Raw genomic sequence first — 21,506 nt, 5'->3', positions numbered from 1 at the left:
CCGTATGTACTGAACACATGCAAGCACCCCATGCAAACGCCGCAAGTTAAGAGCTGTGTTACGATGGGGAATAAAGCCGGACTGATCCTGGTGAACCAGTTCGCCCACCACGCCGACCAGCCGATTGGCCAGGACCTTGGCGAGAATTTTAGGCTCCGCGTTCAGTAGCGAAATGGGCCGATAGGATGTAACCCGGTCCCGAGGTCTCCCCTCCTTGTGGATAACCACGATTGTAGCCAGACGCTGGTCCAGCGGGAGGGAGCCCACCGAATGGGCCTCCAGGAACATCGATCGGAGATGTGGAGCCAGCGTATCCGGTCTCAATTTGTACAACTCGATGGGGAGACCATTAGGACCCATGGCCTTGCCGGAAGCGACCGAACGTATGGCGAGGGCGATTTCGTCGGAGGTTGGAGCGGCGTCTAACGCCACTCTGTCCTCCTCCGAAAGGGAAGGCAGCGCGATATCCCTGAGCAGGGTACGGGAATCCTCTTCAGAGCAGGAAGACACCGGGGAATACACCCCACGGAAATAGTCCGCGAAGCAGGAGACAATTTCTTCCGGCTCAGTAACACACACACCGTCTGTTTTCTCAATCAGCGGGACTACACGACTCGCTCTCTCCTTTTTGTCCAGCCACGCAATCAATTTACCAGCCTTATCACCCACATCATACAATCTCCCCTGTTGCTCTCTACTGAGGCCCCTGGCTGCCTCCGTGACGAGGGCCCTATAGGCCGCTTGCTTGAGTTGGAGGACATGCAATACGGCATCCGTCACCCCACTTTCTAGATTACCCTCCAACTCGGCTATCTCAGCTTCCACCCGGGTCACCTCCTCCCGCTCGCGCCTCCGGGTGTGGGAAATGAGGGACAGGGCCTCTCCTCGTAGTACTGTCTTGAATGCCTCCCACAGTGAGACAGCCGAAGGCACGGACCCCACATTCTCGTCAAAGTAGCGCCGGAGGGATTTAATCAATTCAGCGCGAACAGTGGGGTCGCGCAAGTACCAGGGATTGATCGGGACCACCCTACCCTCACCCCTCGGAAAAAGGTCCAGGTGTAACAGGAGCGGGGAATGGTCCGAGATACCCCGTGCCAAATGTCGCACCTCTCCCACCCTCCCAACATAGGCCGCCGGGACCAGGACATAATCTAGTCATGAGAGACTACCATGGGCCCCCGAATGGAAGGTATACTGTAACTGCGTGGGATGTTTTAAACGCCAGCAATCCACCAATCCCAAAGTGTCTAATAGACCAGAGAGCCACGCTTGGGCCCGGGGGAGGTCCCTAGGGGGGTGACGATCCACAGTCCCGGAAACCACCGCATTGAAATCCCCCTCCACCACCAGAATCCCCCCCGGAAGGCCAAGGAGGAGGCGCCCCAGGTCCGCGAAGGTAGTCAACTGCAGCCCCGGTGGGACGTATACTGACACAAAAACCACCACTTTGCCCTCCATCCTTCCCACCAAGACCGCGTAACGTCCCCTGTCGTCATGGAGCACCTCATCAATCTCCAGCGGAAGCGAGTTCTTAACCATGATGCCCACACCCCTTGAGCCAGACGTAAAGCCCGAATGGGCCACTAGGCGATAGCCACGCCGATTCATGGCGCAGAAGGAGTTGCCAATGAGGTGTGTCTCCTGCAGAAAAACTACATCGGGCGAGATTCGCTTCAAGAACTGCAGGACCACCCCACGTTTAATCCTGTCCCCCAGTCCATTCACGTTCCAGGACAAAAGAGTTAGTTCCCTACCCCCCATCATAGACAAGAACCACCATTCGTCCCCCCGAGAGCACTATAGAGCTAGCACAATGATACTTTTGCCTTGTGGTGAAAACGAACAACACCCCCCCATCCCTACCCACCCACCCCAACAAAACTCCCCCCTCCCTGCACCCCTGCATGAGCCCGAACAGCCCCCCCAACGTGCAGTGTGCCTGTCACCCCATATATATAATAAAAACTAGCTAAGCCCCCTAGAGGAGGAGGGAGAACCCCCAAGAGACCCCACACAACCTCCATAGGAGGGGAAATTATACAGACAGATGCTTAATCGAGAGTGGCAACATTTTTGTCCAGAGTGAAGCCCAACATCACCCCCTCAGTCCCGATCCAGGGTGCCGTCTCCCCCCGCCGCCCCCCCCGCCCCCCCCCGCCCCCCAGATCACGATCCCCAGACAGAGTGTCCAGCCAGTCTCCGGCCGCTTCGGGCGATCAAAAAAGTGCGTGCGACCCTCTACCTCCACTCGCATCTTGGCTGGGAAGAGCATTGCGTATTTAAGGTTCAAGTCCCAAAGACGCGCTTGACGCCCTGGAAGCTCAGTCTCTGCTTCTGGACCGCTGGGGTGAAATCCGGATAAAAGTTCACCTCCATGTTGTCAAGCTTAACCGGCCCCAACAGTCTGGAGGCTTGCAGAATAGCGTCTCTTTCCCGAAAGTTGAAAATCCGGGCAATGAGGGGCCGCGGAGGGGCTCCGACCTTCGGCCTTCCCCCGGGAACCCTGTGGGCCCGCTCCACCGCAAAGAATTTACTCAGCCCCCGTGGCTGGAGATGGGTAGCGATCAGGTCCTCCACAAATAGGTCCGCCGCCGCTTCCTCCCGTCCCTCGGGTACTCCGATGATGCGGATGTTGTTTCTCCGGGCCCGACTCTCGGAGTCCTCCAGGCGCCGATCCATAAGCGCGCTCGCCTGACTAAGCCGGCGCACCTCTGTTTGTAGCGCCGCCACATCAGTAGTAAGGCCCGATGCGGTGTGGGCCAAAGAATCAACTCGGTCGTTGGTCTTGGAAAGATCGGCCCTCACCAGGCCAACATCCACGAGGACCGAGTCGATCTTCTGTGCCAGTGTGTCGAACCGCTGGCCTACCGAGGCCTTCATCTCGGCAATGGCGCCCATGACATCCCGCAGAGTCAGATCCGTGGGCAGGTCCGGGGCATCAGGAGGGTCCTCAGGGGATTTGTGCGGTCCGCCGGGAGATCCCTTCTGGAGGGTATAGCGGTCCATACTGTTGGCCTGATGGGTGGTGCCACGCCGGGTCGGCTTGGTCTTTGCCCGGTCTCCATCTTGTTTGGTGGCCATGGCCACTAGTCTCCCGGTCGCACCAGTCACGTCGTGAAAGGCAGGCAATCAGGGCCACAAGCTCCGGGGGGGGCCACCCCCGATCGGCGGGGTGGGTCACAGCCGGCGGGCAGGCCAAGTCTCCCAGCGAGACCACACCAACACAAGGAGCCCCGCGACCCAACCCCGCAGTGATTGCAAGGGGGTGCGAAAGCGAAAGCGCGGGGTGCGCGACTCGCCAGGCCCGGCCCGCCGCTGTTGTTCACTTTGTCACTGGGTCACCCCTCAGCGCAAATCCGGGGTCTGGCGAGGAGAAGGCCGCAGACTTCAATCGGTGCTCACTCCGGTGTCCGAGGTCCGATTTGACAACGGGAAACGGGTGCCACCTCAGCTCAGGCTCACCAACACATTCCCCTCATCCGAGACAGGATAAATTCAGGATAGTCGTGGGAGGTTGCGGAGGTCCTCGGGAGCCTCGCACCTACGCGGCCATCTTGGTTGCGCGCCATGCTCCTCCCGGACATTTTTAAATATATTTTGTAATGGATACATCATTCTTCAGAAAGGTTTTTTTTCTGTAACGGCTCTTCTAGGCCATTAGGTTGCCCAATGCGACTCCAGCTGCAACTTATCCTCTAGATATGCCATCACTGGAGTAAATTAGGCACCAACTGGCTAGGCATCAGTTCCTATTTTTCCATACCTCGCAAACTCGGGTACAGAGCCCTCTGCAAGCCATTAGGGAGCAGGATGCTTAATTGTTTCTGCCTAAAGCCTGCAAAGAGACCTAAGTGATCCATTTCACCCACACGTAGGTCACTTGTTAAAGAACAATTTCCCAAAAGATCTTCCCACAAGATCCCAATGCTAACACAGATAAGACTGCAATTTCCAGGTCTATCACCCGATTCTGCGTAGTTCGAGGCCTTCCAGGTTGCTATGCTGGACCACCCTAAAACGGGAGTTCATTAGTTTGAGAGTCATTGAGGCAACTCCGACCTCAATGCCTCTCAACACTGCATCTCCACAAGCTATGTAAGGCACCAAAAGGAAGTTGCAGCATAGAAATGGCAGCCTTTCCCACCCGCCGTTTGGTTGGATTCTTCCTGAGTGCCAAAGCAGATGTTGCCCATAGGGCATACAACAACCTTGCTTTCAAAGTTGTCGTCCCCGGAATACATAATCCATGTGGCAAGAGAAAAAGTTAATATAAATCTTAACATTTTAATTCCTCCTTAAAGCTCAAAAAATTTGCACAGATCGAGGCGATTGTTGTCTCTGACTCTTGCAAATCCTGGTAATGATTATGGCCATACAAAAAATGACAATTGTCAGGCTGTCAACCTCATTCCCAATTATAATACTGATGCTGGCATGTATATGGGTCTAATAACTGCAAAAGGCCTGAACAGTTTACCAGACTGGACCATGCCTTTCCTTTCTATCCATGCTTGAGAGTTAGCTTCATCATTTACCACTGTATTATGACTGTATTACAAAAAGCAGTTGAGGCCTTGAAATTGACTTTTCCATCCACGAAGACGAGGTCTACCATTTTGCCTGACGTCTTGCAACCTTTCTCATTAGTTGACGAGCCATTGTTTCCATTCAGTGAGTTCTTCCTGGATCCTGTCATGACTGCATGGGATAAACTCTCTCTGGGCCCAGCAGTTCAGATATAGCCAGGCGCGCATATGTCTGATCAGGATCTCCTACACTGTGTCCTTTCAACCATCACAGAAAAGTCTGATTGTCCAAATGTTGTCCTTGAAGCAGATTCTGACTTTCTTCCACACTGCACCTTGTGATAGAGTAGAAGAATGTTGACTCTGTGGGCAGTAAGGTCTTTGCTTCTGGCAGCTTGATCCTCCGCACTGTAAACGCCACCTTCCTTAATATTTTAATGTAATATGGAACTTGGTGAATCTCACGGTCATCATTTTGTCAGACCCACATGTAGAAGGGTTCTTACACCCGACTTATGATAGTTTGAATGAATGCAAACATATCTGTGGATACTGTTGCCTGATGCTTGGTCTCTGCTATCTTGCTGTGCTGGCGTGCTTAGATCCATCCCACTGGCTTCACCGAAGATGTCTAAGCCATGGTTATGGATATGCGGCTTGTAGGAGAGTAGGGTCTGCTATCCTATGGTCACCCCAAATTTTTGCTTTTTGCTTCACTGGTTTTTGACATATTGAGGCTGTGGGCCTGCCAATCAGACCCCCAGCCTGCTGTTCTCTCTACTAAATTAAAACTATGCACCCTAGGTGCATAACCAATTGGAAGTGGATCACCCTGTCAGCCCCTGTACCAGTGTACACTAGGTACCCAGGGCATTGGTGTACCCAAGGCCTGCCAAGGGCTGAAGCATGTATTATGCCACCCCAGGCTTGGCCTAACAATTTGACACAACTGGCTGATCACTCAGCTGGGGTAAGTTGGTGTAATCACCTCTTACTTAGGTGTAGTATACCTATACCTAACCTTAAATGGGACACCTGGTAACCTATAAGTCACTCCTATGGCAGGCCTTAACAATCCTGAAGGCAGAGTGCTTGGTTCCATGTGAGATGGTGCTCTGGCATGAGCTGAGCCTGTCTGCAGTGGTCGGAACAACTTCCTTCTACTGTTTCCAGATATCGTCATACCATATACTCTTAAGTGCATTATGAACCTCGCGGTCAAATGCTATCTTTGGTTTGGCTTTATCAAAACATGTCGAGTAAGGTGTCATACGAATTGGAATACTAACCCCTCGCCAATTCTGGCGACGGGGTTAGCATTCCACCCTTCTAGAGGGACACGACATGTACAGTACCTGAAACCCGGGTAAAATCAGACATAGCCTCAGCTCCACAAAATGGATGCTGCCACCACAGACACAAGTCTGCCCTCCTGCTGCTGGGAGTCCTTCCAGCTTGGGAGGTGTGGACAAAGGGTTTCCTGCCAGGGGAGGTGCGTGCACCACCCCAGACAGGATTTTGTGTATTGGTCAGGTAGGGCTTGAAAGAAACCAGACATGCCTGTGGCTCACAAGGAGCCTCGGTGCATATGCCAGTTCAAACCGGTCCTGGGGCACACCAGTCCCGGGCCTGGGGCGAGCTGGACAAAGGATTGGGGGTGTAACCACCCCCCTTCCTGGTCCCACCCATAGGGAGGGACCTAGCAGGTAGTCCGGCCCCTAGAATCCGCTTAAAGGTAGGAGCTGTGTCCTAAGACTTCAGACATCCTGGAATCAACTTAACACTAAGAAGAAGACGGGAACTTCGACGCTCTGCTGCACAGAGGACTGAAGCCAATCTCCCCTGTGGTCAGGGAGTGACCATCTTGCTAACGCAAGCACCATCCAGCGAATCAACGTCTGCTTTGCCGCCGCCTCCCGCCGGAGCCCGAGCCCAGAGACTGACAAGACCTGGACCTCCAGACCTCTCACTGCCCGATCCACAGTCCCTGAGAAGAGGAGACCCGTGGAGGCACCGAGACACGTGGAGCCAGCCATCTTGGAACGACTACGACAAGCTGACAAGTGCAACAACCGAGGCTCCCTCCAAGTTGTGCTTTGGGATCTGAGAAGCCCAACACCCGAGCAGCATCTGCACCAAAGGTGAGCCCTCCAGCATCTCCACGATCTGCGTGGCGCCCTTCTGCATTTTGCCACTCGACGCGCCTAACCGGTTGCTGGCCCGCTGGCTAGTAGCCATCTTGGCGACGAACTTCAAGAAATACACCGCTGGTCTGGTTGCTCCAGACTGGCCCTTGCTCCCCTCCAAAGGAGCAGTCCCTCTGACCTTGCTGGTCAGAACCATCAGCTTATTTCATCTCCTACAACAATTGCTTTTGCCAAGGCTTGTTTGCATCGATCAAGTCGCCGACACCGCCGACAGCGAGAGCCTGCGTGGGACAGCTCGTGAACCGACTCCTGGACGTCGTCGACCTCCAGGGACCACGTGGCTGCAGAGACAAGCTACACCCTTCTTCCTGTTTGCACCCGACATCGCCTGGTACCCACCTGGTGCCACGCTGGTCACTGGCTAGTGACTGTGAACACTGTCCCCTCTGCTTACAGGTCTTCAACGTCTCCGATCCACTCTTGGATCCACTGCATCTCTCCCGGACCGACCGCCTGCAGCATCTTTGTCTTCAAGCTCCACGGAACAGATAGAAGAAACCCGACGCACTTCGAGGCCTATGCACCCGCTTCCTGTGGGTGAGGTAAAGCTGGCACACCTGTGCCCAAGTGTAGTATTACATCTCTAGTGCCTGTGTTCCAAATCTTGAGTTCCTAGTCCATCCGGAAGATCCTCTTTGCAGTAACTTTGTACTTTTTACGCACCCATTGAAACCTATGGGAGCACGCGTGTGACTATTTGCTCTGCACACGCCACCCGTGGACCTCCTGGTCACTAACTGAAGTTAGCTCCTTGTAGGCCCAGCGATTCTAGAGGCCCTAGGCCTTTTCCCTTTTCTGTTCGTGGTACTTATACCACTATTTTAGTATATGGTTTGAGCGGCCACCAGGGCCTATCCATATAAAGTGCAACTTCTGTGTATTCTACTGTAATCTTGTTTGACGATTTGTGCTCCTGTGCTCATAAAGAGACTAGGGGTTACTTTGAGAAATAAATACATATATATTTTGAATATATATCTGTGTGGTGTCCTTTCATTGGTATAAAAGGGGGTTGCATTTGGTAAAACAGCTGGCTTAACACGCTTCACGAGTTTAGCCTCAAAGACTGCTTAGCCTACGCTACCACTAGGGCAGCTAGTCCGAAAAGGTTGACTTACAACCACACCATAAGGGTTGCTTGGCATGGTACAAGGTGATCACTTTAACTAGTGAGCATCATATACCAGGCCAACTTCTCACACGGCTGATCAGAGAGAAATCTGACTCCTTCTTGGAGCACCTCTGAAAAAGTAGAGATTCGGTTTGCGAGCTAGGCTGTGCCGCCACAGCTCAGCAATTCCACCAACAGGATAGAAAATTGTGTGACTACTTCAGCTTAGTTCAGTCATGATGGAGATAAACGTCTCAGCCTGTTTAGACACCCCAAGAGCACTGCTCCTTAATAGGGATAGGTTGAATGTAGCAGACAAAATCAACAGCAGCTACAACAGATGCAGTCTGCACAAGTGTTGGTCTGCCTCCTCAAAGCCTCCAGAACTTTCGTCTCTCACAGCATTACCTTCTGGTATTAAAGAGGTTATCCCATTTTCCACAAACTGAGAGTTATTCATGATTGACCTCTGGGTAGTCCAGCTAGTCCACAAGGGCTATGCCCTACAATTCCTGCCCCTTCTTTGTGACTGCCCTCCATCCACTAGGATGTGTGTTTAGACACACGCCTCAATATTCGAGATGTAAGTCCTTACCGTTATGAGCGAAGGGGCCATATAATGTGGTGCCTTTGTAAGAAACAGGAATGGGTTCTATTCTGTCCACTTTTATATCCCCAAGAAGGATGGAGGTCTGAGTCTCATCTTCGAGCTTCACCATCTGAACTTGTTTATTCTACCCAACAAGTTCAAGATTCTGTTCATGAGCCAAGTGCTGCTCTCCCTGAAAGAGGGAGATCACTGAAAATAGGGAGATGCTTATGAGTTTTCTGACTCAGACTCTGAACTCAGTTCTGCAGGCCTTGCAATTTGCATGGCCTTGTGCATTATGTCTGTCCCACACACAATATTACAGATCAGGGCTCTACAGTAGTGTCTTGAGTTCTCAGTTGCTCCATCATCCGGAGAGACTCATGTCTTAGATGCAGAACCTTCACTTTGTTCTTCTCACTAGTGGATGGACCTCTTTGGTGGGTCGACCTTTCAGCTGCCACAAGCCCAGGCTGCCATGGTCATGGATGCCTTCTCACTGGACATGAAAGTTCACCTAGGCGTCATGATGGGATGGGACCTTTTCTCAGTCAGAGCAGCGCTTGCACGGAAATGTACTTGTGATGCGATCAGTATGTTCTGCCATGTTGGTGCTTCTACTTTTTATCTAAGGGTACATCATCCAAATTTTCTCAGACCTCACCATCACCACCATCCATTATATCAACATAAATGGAGGTTGGGGGTTTAGGGTCATGAACTGGGAATTTTCCCAGTTGTGGCTAACCTTGCAGTTGCCCTCAATAGCATGGCTTATGCTCCCAGCCACCTCTCACTGAAGGACCACTATTGGAATTTGCATGCCAAGGTGATAGAGGTGATCGTCTCTAGATTATGGTTTCCATTTGTGGAACTCTTCGCCATGGCCCAGAACATAACTTTTCCTCAGTTTAGTGCCATACACTTCCCTCTCTGTATGTCTTTAGGTTCAACTTGTCTCTGAGCCTATTACACATTTTCGCCATGTCCACTGCTCTCATAATTATTGCAGCAGGAATAAGCACAGTTGATTTAGATCACCCTTGGTAGGGGTCAAAGGATCTGGTAGGTTGACCTACTGGCACTCAGCAGTTTACCTCTCCTTGCTCCCCCATGCAGAGAGGACCTGCTTTGGTAATAGGATAATCATGTTCTTCACCCTACTCCCCAAATGGGTGGCTATACACATTTAGATTGAGCAGTGCCTGTTGGAGTCCTTCGGTCTTCATGATGAATTCACAAACATTATTTCGACAGACAGGAAGCCTGTCATCGAATCCATCAGCCCAAGTGGCTGGGTGGAGTTTGGCCAGTGGTGCGGGCAAGCATCTCTTTTAATCTCACCATTCTGCTATATAGCACTTTGGTTTAATCCCCTGCACATCAGTGTCTGGTAGGGGCAACAGTTAAGGGCTATGTGGCAACAATCAGCATTCACGTGTTTGCCTTCTCAGCCTTTCCTTTTTTAGATTGTCTCTAGAGGTGCATTTCTTGAAAGGGTTGCTCTCTTTGTTACCTCCCAGTCTATTTTTTGTTCCTCAGTGGAATTGAATCTCATTTTGACTTAATTGATGGCATCCTTGTTTGGGTGCATGGTTGCCCAGTTTGACTTCTTACCCTGAAAACAGTTTTGTTTCCGGCACCAACCTCATTGTTTTAGGTTGTAGAACTTCAATCCATCCACCCTTTACAGTTTTCTTCCCAGATAAGTTGGTTCCTGTACTTGCTGTATATATACTTCATTGTTGTTATGTGGCATGTACCATAGCCAAAGACCGGATATTGGATTGTTTTACCGCCGGCAACTTAAACCAGTACACTGCAAGCTTTACAATGATGTTGGGGAGGCTGGGGGTGGGGGTGGGGGTGGATGGGTGTGTGTGTGTGTGTGTGTGTGCGGGGGGAGGGGGTGTGTGTGTGTGTGTGTGTGTGTGTGTGTACACACACACACACAATCACACTTGAATTACAAGTATTCAAGGTATACACTCTGTAACTTTTCTAATGAAGCTCAGTTTTGGGAGAGTTGTTTGGACATTTGTTGATGAGCAATCGTACTTTAAGTGACTGTTAATGAAGAGTATATCTACTTTAATTCCAAAAACATCCACAAAAGTTGATCATGGAGTCGACTCATTTTCAAAGTCACTGTGTACTCTCTCCTTTCTGTTTTCCATTTGAAATGTTGTTTTGTAATCCCACATGTTGGGAATATATTCGAGTTTTCAACTTTCCATTAGTATCATCATTAAATAACTTGTAGTTTGACTGTAGGTATTGTTTTAATGAACCTTTGTGATAACATAGCTATTTTTGTTATTGTTCTGTAAATGTAATGATGCGACATGCCGTTGTTTATTTTCACAGCACAGCATAGCCATTATTCAGGTGCCTGGCAAGAGGCCGTTCGGACAGAGTCTTGTCAATATCTACATTAATGGACACCAGAAGGTCTCTACGGCTCTCAAGTTTCCCTCTATGAGTGAAGTGCGTATTTCCTCTAAACAAAAATTACATTACTTAAACCTGGTTTGCCATTTTCAATATATGTATTTTGTGGTTATCTTTGAATTCGTAAAAATTTCTTCCATGCCTTGCTTATGTTGGAATTGCCCTATATCGATGAGCCCTAATGAGTAAGTGAAGCACACGCACAGAGTTTTTTTCATATTTCAAGTTAACATGGGGGCATACTACTAATCTAGATGATATAAACTTTACCTGAAATATTAATTTTGTCACTTTCTGGCACTGCTTTTTGTAATAAGTGATATAGGGCCTGAATTATAGTTCAGCTTCATGTAGAGTCAGCAGACCTTCAGTCTGTCGCTAGAGCAGACTACTTCGTCTCCACTGCTGACACACACCTCCGTTGACACGAGAGAGTAAGAGCCATCGGATGTTTGACCATTTGTTTGCCTACCCTATCTAGAGTGGGCAAAATATGGCCTGTTCTCACTGTCAGCCACCACCATGTAAACCTGGCAGTAAGGGACAGTCAAAACTGCTAAATTACCCCCACGCCACAGGAGAAAAATCCAATGGCGTGCAGGTGATCGTTTTTTTATTTTCAAAAAGAAAATCCGCTTTGGGATTTTCTTTTTGAAAATAAAAAATTTAGAATTTTTTTTCTGCTTTATAAAGCTGTCGGTCAAATTTTCAATGCACTTACAGACACTACTGTGATGGCAGTTCCTGTAACTGCAAGAGATGTTAAGTTAAGTACTTTACTCTGTTGCCCTGATGGAGTAAATACCCATCCACCAAACTCTAAATCGGGCGCTTCGTTGCTAGAAACACAACGTCTGTCCTGTGGGACTCCAAACTAATGGGCATGTGTGCTCAGTCACCAGTAATAGACATTAATCCAGAAATGACTTCATGTTACAGGTTAGACAATCATGCAAAGATGACTAAATGAACACTCAAGGCGACATCAGCTCTTGTATATCCGATTATTATTTGTACCAGAAGATCATCAGGTGCAACAAAAAGTTAGGTTTCTTATGATTACCCTAGTCTAGGTGGGCAACTAGGGTTCTGTCCTTGTTCACGGTACAGGTGATTTAGTTGCAGCATGTGATGAATGGATGTGTGTGGAATACCACCCACTGGATGTCTGTGTGCTGATGTGTGGCTAAACCAGGGAGTGCTGTACTGTAATAGTGCATTAGAAGCCCCAGAGAGAATGTATGCATCTAATAGAGACTTCTAGTCGCAGATTCCTTACCTTTGAATATCCCCCATGTTTCAAACTGGATCCAGAAAGTATTCTGAGCAGTCTCCTTGTGTTCCGGTAGGTGGCATTGATCGGCTCTGCATCTGCATTGTCCACACCGCAAGTGACGTGTGGTGCCTATATAGGTGCCACCCCAGCACACTGACCTCAGTCCTTCTTTTCCGGGCCATCGGCGCAGATCCAGATTGAGCTCCTCTCAGGCATTTTTTGACTTAATTTTTTCAGCACTTTTGTTGACACCCAGTGTGCCTTTTTTTCTCCACTTTTTTGGGCATATGTATCCAAAGAAAGCTGTAGGCTTAAAGCTTTGTGGTGCCTTTCACAGGCAAATGTCTGTGACAGATGCCCACTTGGTTTGTCTTTGGTGCCTGGATCCAGATCACGACTCCAGGGCCTATATGTATTAGTGCAAGACCATGCATCCGAAGGATATCCAAGAGCGAACCATGAAACTGCTGGCTGTTTGATACACAACTCTGGACCCCTCCAGGTTGTGAGAGAGGTTCTGGAACTGCCCTCATTTGCGCCGGCCATCATCATGCTTCCGGACCTCATGGGGGAAGTCCCATAAAAAGAAGTCCAAGAAGTCAAAACATTCTTTCACTTCTCTGTGCCAGTCCGAGTCACAGAACGAGGCGCTGAACGACGGCAGAAGTTGGGGCCCGCTGCCACATCATTTCTGTGCAGCTTGAGCCTGGGTCTGATCAGCACCTCCCAGAGTTTCATGGAGCCAGAGCGACCTCCGCCAAATTTATGGAGTTTTGAGAGACTATGGACCTTATTTTTGGGTGATCACATCCCTCTGGAACGCCTTCAGGCCCCATGTGTTTATGAGGGGCCCAACTGTATTTCTGAAGGCAGGTTTACCCTTGGCTTCAATCAGGCTCTCTGAATCTGTTCCCCAATTCTGACTGACCCCATTCGCGAACCCGCAACCTCTACCTGGTTCGTTCCAGTGGTGCCGTTCCTGGCGCCGCTGACACCCATCGGTGGCGCTGATCTCATCATAATTTCTGACTCCAATATGGAGCCAGACCAGCGTCAACAGTCTGAGTCCAAGACAGAGCCTTATTTCCCCAAAAGCCACTGTGGGGATTGTTTGTAGGGGATCTGAGGAGCTACATACATATCCCATCCCCTTAAAAGAGACCCTGGCCGGGGATAATGGGTATGAGGAGCTGGCTGGTGCCAGTGGTCTGCATAGCTCACCAGACACTGATCTCCTCTCTCCACATATTGTGGCTACGGAGGAAGGAGCCTCTGTTGTAATGGAGGTGCATAGAGTGGCTGAGGTCCTGGATCTGACACTGCCCACGTTGGAAGTCAAGACAAACTTTTTGACAGAGGTGCTTCAATCTGGTGTATCCCCATCAGAACCTCTACTCCCCTTTTATTAAGTCCTCATTGATGTCCTGCTTGGGGTCTGGGTCAAGCCCTGCAAAGGCACGCCTGTGCACAGGACCATTGCTACGGTTCCTGGGACCCAGCACCCCACCCCTGAGAGCCTGATGGTGCAGGCCTCTACTTCCAAAGTTAACCCTGGTGTGTTCCCTACCACACCTCCAGATAGGGAATCCAAGAGGCTAGATGCCTTTTGGAAGAGCATTTCTCTTCCACCAGCCTTGCACTGTGGTCAGTGAACACACCGTGCAGTTTGGGCTGATGTTCCCATAATGTATGGAATTCGGTTGCCCAAGTGCTACCTGTTGTCTTAGCGAGGGCTCGAGCCATACCATCCTAAGCAGTTGGTGATGGCAGACACTCAACAAGGTTTATCAAAAGCTGCAGACTGGATACAACTGACTCGTGAGTGTGTGTCATAAGTGGCATTCAGATACCACACCTGGCTGAGGTCAAATGGCTTTTCAAGAGATGTCCAGGAGTCCCTTATAGACATGCTCTTCAGTGGCACTTGCCTTTTTGGTGACACGACAAATTTAAAGCTTGAGCATTTTAAAGATAGCAGGGTCACTGCTAGGTCATTGGGGCTCACTATGGGCCCATGGAACCCACATTCCTCCTTTAGCTCCTTCCTGGCTACAGTGGGGGCTGGCAGCCACGTCCTTTTACTCCTAGCCACCATGCTCCTCAGTTGTTTCATGGTCGCAGTTGTTGCTCCCAATGACCTTGTGGGAACCAAGTCCAGAGGTCTACCCAGTCTGCCACTCCCCCAGCAGTTGCAGCCTCAGAGCCCCTTTAAAATGCTCTTGCAACATCGTGGACAACCGATTGGTGGCAGGATCTGGCACCACCTGTCCCAATGGCAAACAACAATTTAGGACAAATGGGTGCTTCACCTTGATCGGCGGGGTTATGCCATACCATTCGTGGAAAGCACGTCGCCCATACCACCATTCTCAGACCAGGAGATGGAGACGACCATTCACTCTTGCAACAGGAAGTACAGGCTCTTTTGAACAAAGAAGCCATGGACCGGGTGCCGACATCAGAAGTAGGTCGTTGTTGCTATTCCTGCTACTTTCTGGTGTCAAAAACTGATGGAGGCCTTCCTGCTAGATTCTAGATCTGCTCCCTCACAGCTACTTTCTGAAGAAGGAAAAGTTCAAAATGCTCACTCTGGCTCAAGTCCTGTCTGTTATGGATCTCAGATACTGGTGGATATCGTTGGACTTGCAGGATCCATAGTTCCATATTCCTGTCCTGCCACCCCATAGACGCTTCATGCGGTTCATGGTGGGTCACAAGTGTTTCCAATTCACTGTGCTCCCTTTCGGCCCTACCAGCACCCTTCAGGGTTCACAAAAGTGATGGCGTCGGTGATGGCGTTGGTCACCACCCACCTACGGTTATGAGTTTCAGTCTTTCCCTACCTTGATGACTGGCTATTAGAAGCAAGCTCTTCTCGGGTAGTTGGACCTCCTGCATGTACTGGAGTTCTCTTTTAACGTGCTGAAGTCTCTCCTTTTCATTTGAGCCATTATGGACACACTGCAGTTCTGCACCTATCCTCCCCAGCGGCTGTTCCCTGATATTCAGGATATAATACCGATGTTTCAGCCTTTATCCTGGATTTTGGGGAGACTGCTGGGCCCCATGGCCTCCTGCATCCTCCTGGTAAAGCATCCCCGATATACAGGCTCTGCAGTAGGATTTGACGTTTCATTGGATTCAGCATCAGGGGATTCTCTCCGACTTGGTCCTGATATCGGAGTACACTTCAAAAGACCTGCAGTAGCAGCTGACGAACCGCGATTGGGTCAGCGCCAGAACCCTCTTCCTTCCCTACCCGGAACTCACAGTGGTCACTGATGCGTCACTCCTGGGTTGGGGCAGACATCTGGGTGAGGTGGAAATCATAGGGCTCTGGTCTTTGGCAGAGTCTCAGTTCCACATCAGCCTATTGGAGTTGAGAGCTGTACACTTGGCCAGAACTCAGTGGTCACTGATGCGTCACTCCTGGGTTGGGGCAGACATCTGGGTGAGGTGGAAATCAGAGGGCTCTGGTCTTCGGCAGAGTCTCAGTTCCACAACAACCTATGGGAGCTGAGAGCTGTACACTTGGCATTGAAACATTCCTTCGATCTACCAGGAGGACACTGGTTCAGGTGCTCACAGACAACACTACCGCCATGTGGTACTACATCAAAAAGGATGGTCTTGAGTTAAGGATCTTGTGCCAGGAAGCTCTGCACATCTGGACATTACCAGGTGGCATGACTGCGCCTCTGGACATTTTCCAGATTGCACACTCCTAGCGGTATATCTGAATGCCAGGGCGGACAAACTCAGCCTCCCGTATCACAAATAGAGTGTTTATCCAAAGGTGGTGCAATGTCTCTTCCACTACTGGGAGAACCTTGGTTAGATCTATTTACGGGTCCAGGCAATGTCGGTTAGATAAAGATGTACACGGGAGAGACACTATTTCTCAGTAAGGGAGAGAACAGGGGAATATCCCTTTTAAAGGACGACTCCCCTCACACACCAATGGTGTCATGTTTTATCATAGGGGAGCCTCCCCGCGTCAGAACCTAGTTCTGGCGCGAACTACAAACTCCTCTTTACGAGGAGGGAGCTCAGGGATGTTTTTCAATGTGGGCACATGGGTTATCTTAAAAACCCTATGTGAGCGTGGTGTGTGGGACAAAAAAGTGCAGTGCTGAAAAAGTGTGTGTGAATTAAAACAGCCTACAGAGGTAACGGTGAGCTTTATTCAGCTCCCCTGTGGTAGGATTAAAAACAATAAGCTGTGTATTGAGCCTATCCAGATTAGAAATGGCTACATTAGTGAGATCAACATGTTTCAGCCTTAATGACCTATAAAAGTGTCGAGGCTTTCATCAGGATCGTATTTGGCAGCTAATGCTTAAATAAGCGCAAAATAGTGCAAACCAAATTAACAATGAAAATAGCAATGTTGTCTTAATACTGAACCGGATACTTTCGTGTTCAGTCAAATCCACTGAGTGAACCTGTAATTGAGACAAACAAAGTTAGTGTATCTGTAACCGTTACACATCAGGACTAACATTTATAAGCCCAACCATATTAGGCAAGGCTAACTCGCTGATATTTTGTCATTAGTGTTCATTTCAGTGGCACTTACCTATTTAGGTTATAAAAGTTACAACATCTGTCTGGTACTACTAGTACAAGGTTCAAAACGCCAACCTGATAAAAGGAAATGGATGGCGTAAGTGAAAGAGTACAGAATCTAGAAAAAATTTATAGTATGAGTCAGTTAGATGTAAGCAGTGTAGTGTCAGTGTAGACCAGTGTCACAATATGAACTGGTGAACATTAGAAACCACATGTGACCTTTATTGTTAAACATTAGAGCAACGCTGGTGCAAGACAACTGACCAGTGATGGTGTCCACAGGAGTTACTTATGAAAGATCAAACACAGACAGCAAGAGAATCCCCCATCTGGGAGGACAATCAGCCAGACTAAAGGAATGCGGGCGGAAAGATTAACTTCACAAATAATAGTACTCAGCAGTGGTGGTACATGTAACCCAAAAGTGCGCCTTCACAGGCAGCGCTAGCTATTGTGGAAAGATAAAAGTGGTTGGTAAACCAGGGCTCGAGTTAGCTCCAATATCACACCACCGACATAGCCCTAACAAAGCGGAAGGTGCAGCTGTGACCGAGCGCATAGTGTGTGTGTAAAAGCAGGCGCCGGCGTGTGATAGCATATAGGCAATCAGAGTGTGAAATACTAATGCGCAACTCGCGTGCAGCCTGTATGTCCCAGCCCACTATCAGAAAAAGAGCAGTGGTGTAAAGTGCTTACGCGCCACTAGAGTCCTGCTTGTCTCTCATCTGTATATCACCATGTGGCTCAGAAAGTGATGTTCCATAAGTAGTTTTATTCACAGTATTTCTTATTTTTCAATAGCATGTATTTAATTTCCATCATTCAATCTCAAATATTTTTTCCCACTAATACCCTAACTCCAGGTAGCTTATCCTAGATATTTCTCAACTCAGGTTTATTGAAAAAAAAAAAAGTTTTAATCTCTGAAATGATACTTCACTCGCCATACATTCATACTGCATTCTTCATACATCCACCAAACTTTTCATTCATCCACATATCCACTAAAAGACATTGTTCTCATCATTGGTCTTGAATGCATACATTATAAAATGTTATACTTTTTTCAGTATATATCTTTATATATTCACCACTTTGTCTTTTATTTCTTACACTAGTATCCTAATTCCAGTTCGATGTTCACACTTTGTTGTGGCTTGATGGCGCACAATTTGGCGTGAAATGCCTTCTTCAGGAACCACTAATAAAAATCCTTCTTTGTTTACAGCAACCTGCAAAATTCAACATGAAGCCTTGCTGAGCCACACTCACAATTATATCTCTATACATACATAATCCTCAATTCTAGATAGGGGAAACACCGGTAGTGTACATTCACCCACGTGTTGATAAATGTCACCCAAGCTATGCCCGAGTGAAACTGTGAGAATAAAAAAGTTGCAACCTTTATATAGTTGTCTACTTCATGTATTATGAAAAATGCTGACTATGAAGAGGGAATTGCAATGATAATAGACTTCAAACCTTCTCTTCCTCCAGCTTAGTACCAACCAAACAGAACAGGCGGAATGCTTGCAGGGAAACAAGGCAAAAAAACAACTTTATGGAGCCCTTGTTGGCATATAGATACACCGATAAAAAATTCATAGTTAAAAAAAATGCCATACTTGTATGGACCATGAAGGGTACCGTACGTTATAACATATTTGCTTTCCTTGACAATCAATCTTGGTATTGGTTTGGAGAGGTCATCCGGGCGAGATGGAGATCAGAGTACTCTGGTGTTCAGCAGAAGCTGGTCTCTGACACAGTTTGCTGGAGTTACAAGCGATTTGCTTGGCACTGAAGGCGCTGCTCCCGACCATCAAGAGGGAATGACAACAGTTGCTTACAGACAACACATCTGCCATCTGGTACTGCAACAAATAGGGTAGTGTGGGGTTGTGGGTCCTGTGTCAGGAGGCTCCGCACCTCTGGTAGTGGCTGAATGTTCATATATCTCCCTGATCGCCCAGCACGTGACAGGATCTTTAAAGTCCAGGGCTGACTAACTCACCTGATGTTGCCTAGTGGATCATGAATAGTGGTTAAGGTGGCACAGGATATCTTCCAAAATTGAGAAGAACTCTGGCTCCATCTGTTTGCCAGTGCAAAAAACATGCTTCAAAACTTTTGTGCTTTGGAGTTCTAAGGTAGACCTCCATCGGAGATGCCTTTATCTAACATCGAACTTCTGTGTCCCTTTTCCGCCCCTCCCTTACCTGCCCAGAGTACTCAAGGAAATGAGGGAGTGACCAGGCCCAAGTCATCTGGAGTGGGCAAGGAAATTGTACTACCCAGAACTTTTAACTATGAGCAATCTCCCGAGAACCTACTGTCACAGCACCAGAGCTATGTCTTGCACCTCACTCTGCACACTCTACATCTTTATGCATGGAGATTGAGTGGCGTGAGTTGATGACTTTTGATCTTTCTCCCAAAGTGATTGGTGGTATCTCAGGAGGCATCCGTCAACAAAATAGATTTATACGGGACGCTGAGAGAAGTTTTTGTCCGGTGCTTTTCCTGAAACATACAACCTGTAAACACGAATTATCAGATGTTTTATTATGTTTGACAGTGGTTTGACAGTGGTTCAGTAAGGACTGTCTGTAGCAACAGGTTAATGTTACCTCGCAGCCCTTTAGGCCTTCTTACATATACCTAACCAGCCATTCCTCTCCAAGTTACATGTTGTAAAGCGTTAAAAAAAAAAAAAAAGAGATTGGTCTATTTGTTCCCACCGACCCCATTTGTCATTCTGCAGTGATACCTTAATTTGGCACTCACCTTTTCGATGTGAACTCCCTTTGTGACTATACCTGTGCTTATCCAGAGTATTATCTTATCTCGAACTCCCAAATCTATTTCTCTTTGATTGAGTCCACTCGGTTAGTATTCGACCTACCTTGGTCAGAGGAGCCACTTATGATGAAGCATGCTGCCATAAGTTGGGTGAAGTGTCTCCTCTAATATATGAAAGATATTCCTGTAGGAAGTTACATTAGGCCTCAAATAGAGAACTTATTACGTATTTATATTGATGTGCTTTTAATCAATCCATCACCTTGCCAACTTTCTGTTCTGTTTCCAAGGAGGAAGAACGTATGTGGACTGAACCAGGGAATACTGACAAGACGAGTAGCATTTCTTTGATTTCTCTGGGGCTACAAAAGACGAAGCTGTGCAAAAGAGGGCCTCTCAAAATGTACGGTGCTATGCATCAAGATCTGTGATGGGCTGGCCAAGAAGCAGCCTCCAAAAGCTTGCGTGCTCATTTTACCAGAGTGAGGGCCGCTATCACTGCCCTAGAGATGGTGTGCCAGTGATGGACATTTGCCAGGCTGTTACGTGGGCATCCCGTCACCCGTTCATTAAGCACTACTGCCTGGATAACCAGGTTCGGCATGACTAGCTTTTCGTCTGATCTGTCATTCAAGACTTCTTGATTTGAGCAATTCCACACAGGTACACCATCTGGAGGGTGCTGCTGCAAGCTGAAGAATCTTGCAGTTAGAAGTATCTATTAAAAGAGTAAGTTACGTACCATTGGTAATGCCATTTCTGTTAGAGACTATCTAAATGCAGATTCCTCACCAACACATCCTCCTGCCAGTTCCCTGAAATGGATCGGTACAGTCCCTTGATAAGATCCTAAATGTGAACAATCTGCACACTGCACTTATGATTTCGATGGCTCCTCATCCGACTGCACGGACGGAGATCATAAAGAAACTCATAGCATGTAGAGGTGGCAGTTGTATAGGGGCCCCAGTGTCACATGCGGAGTCGACGGACTAGACGTCGAGCCACACAACGCCACCTGTCGACGTTTTAGGTAATTACTAATACATTTTCTGGATCTGGAAATCCACGAGGTGAGGCGTCTGCAGTTAGTGTCTCTACAAGAAAAGGTGTTTCCGAAGTTGAGTAACTGTGATGATTTTTGACTTTTGAGGCTGGGAGACTTGAGAAACTGTCCCATAGGAAGGAGACGATTCCTGTGAAGAAACTTGTGACTTGTCGGTCTACCATCCTTTCAAAGTTTGTACAGTGGGATGTATTGGAACGTCTCTTTTCATAATGGAAGACTTGGAATCCCAGTGATCCCTATGTTTTCTTCCTGTTGTGGGTGAAACCTTAGATTAGAACATGACTTCCTGGTTAGAAATCCTGTTGAACTTGCCCTCCTGTTCACTTGCCCTCTTTTTGTGCCAAGAATTCCATATTCTAGGCAGTAGCTTGGATGGCCAGCTTGCACTTTCCCTAGAGTTGCTTCTTGATGTCCTTTTTGTATTTCAGGTATTTGGCTGGTACACTATCTTTACCAGAGGCTTGAAAACAGAAGTCACTGAGTAAACTGGCTTTCCTCCCAAAAGATAAGGTTGTAGGGAGTAATAACTGTTCCATCATTTCTTGTGTAGTGAAGAAGCAGCACGTTTGTCCACCTTGAATTGTGGTGCAACTTCATGGTGCACAAAATGTCAACCGGTATCCAATTGAAGCACTCTTTCAGATTGTCCCCATGTCAGTGTTAACAAGTGGTCTTGTCATCTAAACTCTTCTCAAGATCAGTGCGTTTTTGCTGGGACATCTTCTCCCAGAGTCCAGTTTGCTGGCCCATAGTAGAATGTCTGCTAGAGAACAGGTTGCCATAGTGGATAACTTCTGGTCATTACAAGAGAATTCTTGGGCATGCGTAATAAGTGTTTACTTGTGTCTTCTATCCTTCCAAAGGTCCTTAAACTGAGTACCATATTCATCTGGGTAA

The 21,506-nt window shown here is 48.2% G+C and overlaps 1 protein-coding gene across 2 annotated transcripts in view; it reads left to right on the top strand.

The window, feature by feature from the left end:
• NBEAL1 (neurobeachin like 1) overlaps nucleotides 1-21,506 on the top strand; it is a 978,461-nt gene that overhangs the window by 368,401 nt on the left and 588,554 nt on the right. For both annotated transcript variants that reach the window (XM_085648956.1, XM_085648955.1), the window contains one exon: nucleotides 10,804-10,923. In XM_085648956.1, coding sequence (XP_085505082.1) covers nucleotides 10,804-10,923 — 120 coding nt within the window. The remainder of the gene's footprint in view (nucleotides 1-10,803; nucleotides 10,924-21,506) is intronic.

This window comes from Triturus cristatus, chromosome 3_2 (assembly GCF_964204655.1).
Source record: "Triturus cristatus chromosome 3_2, aTriCri1.1, whole genome shotgun sequence".
Taxonomy (NCBI): Eukaryota; Metazoa; Chordata; class Amphibia; order Caudata; family Salamandridae; genus Triturus; species Triturus cristatus.
The sequence above is the reverse complement of the archived record's forward strand: the minus strand, read 5'-3'. Positions and strand labels throughout refer to the sequence as shown.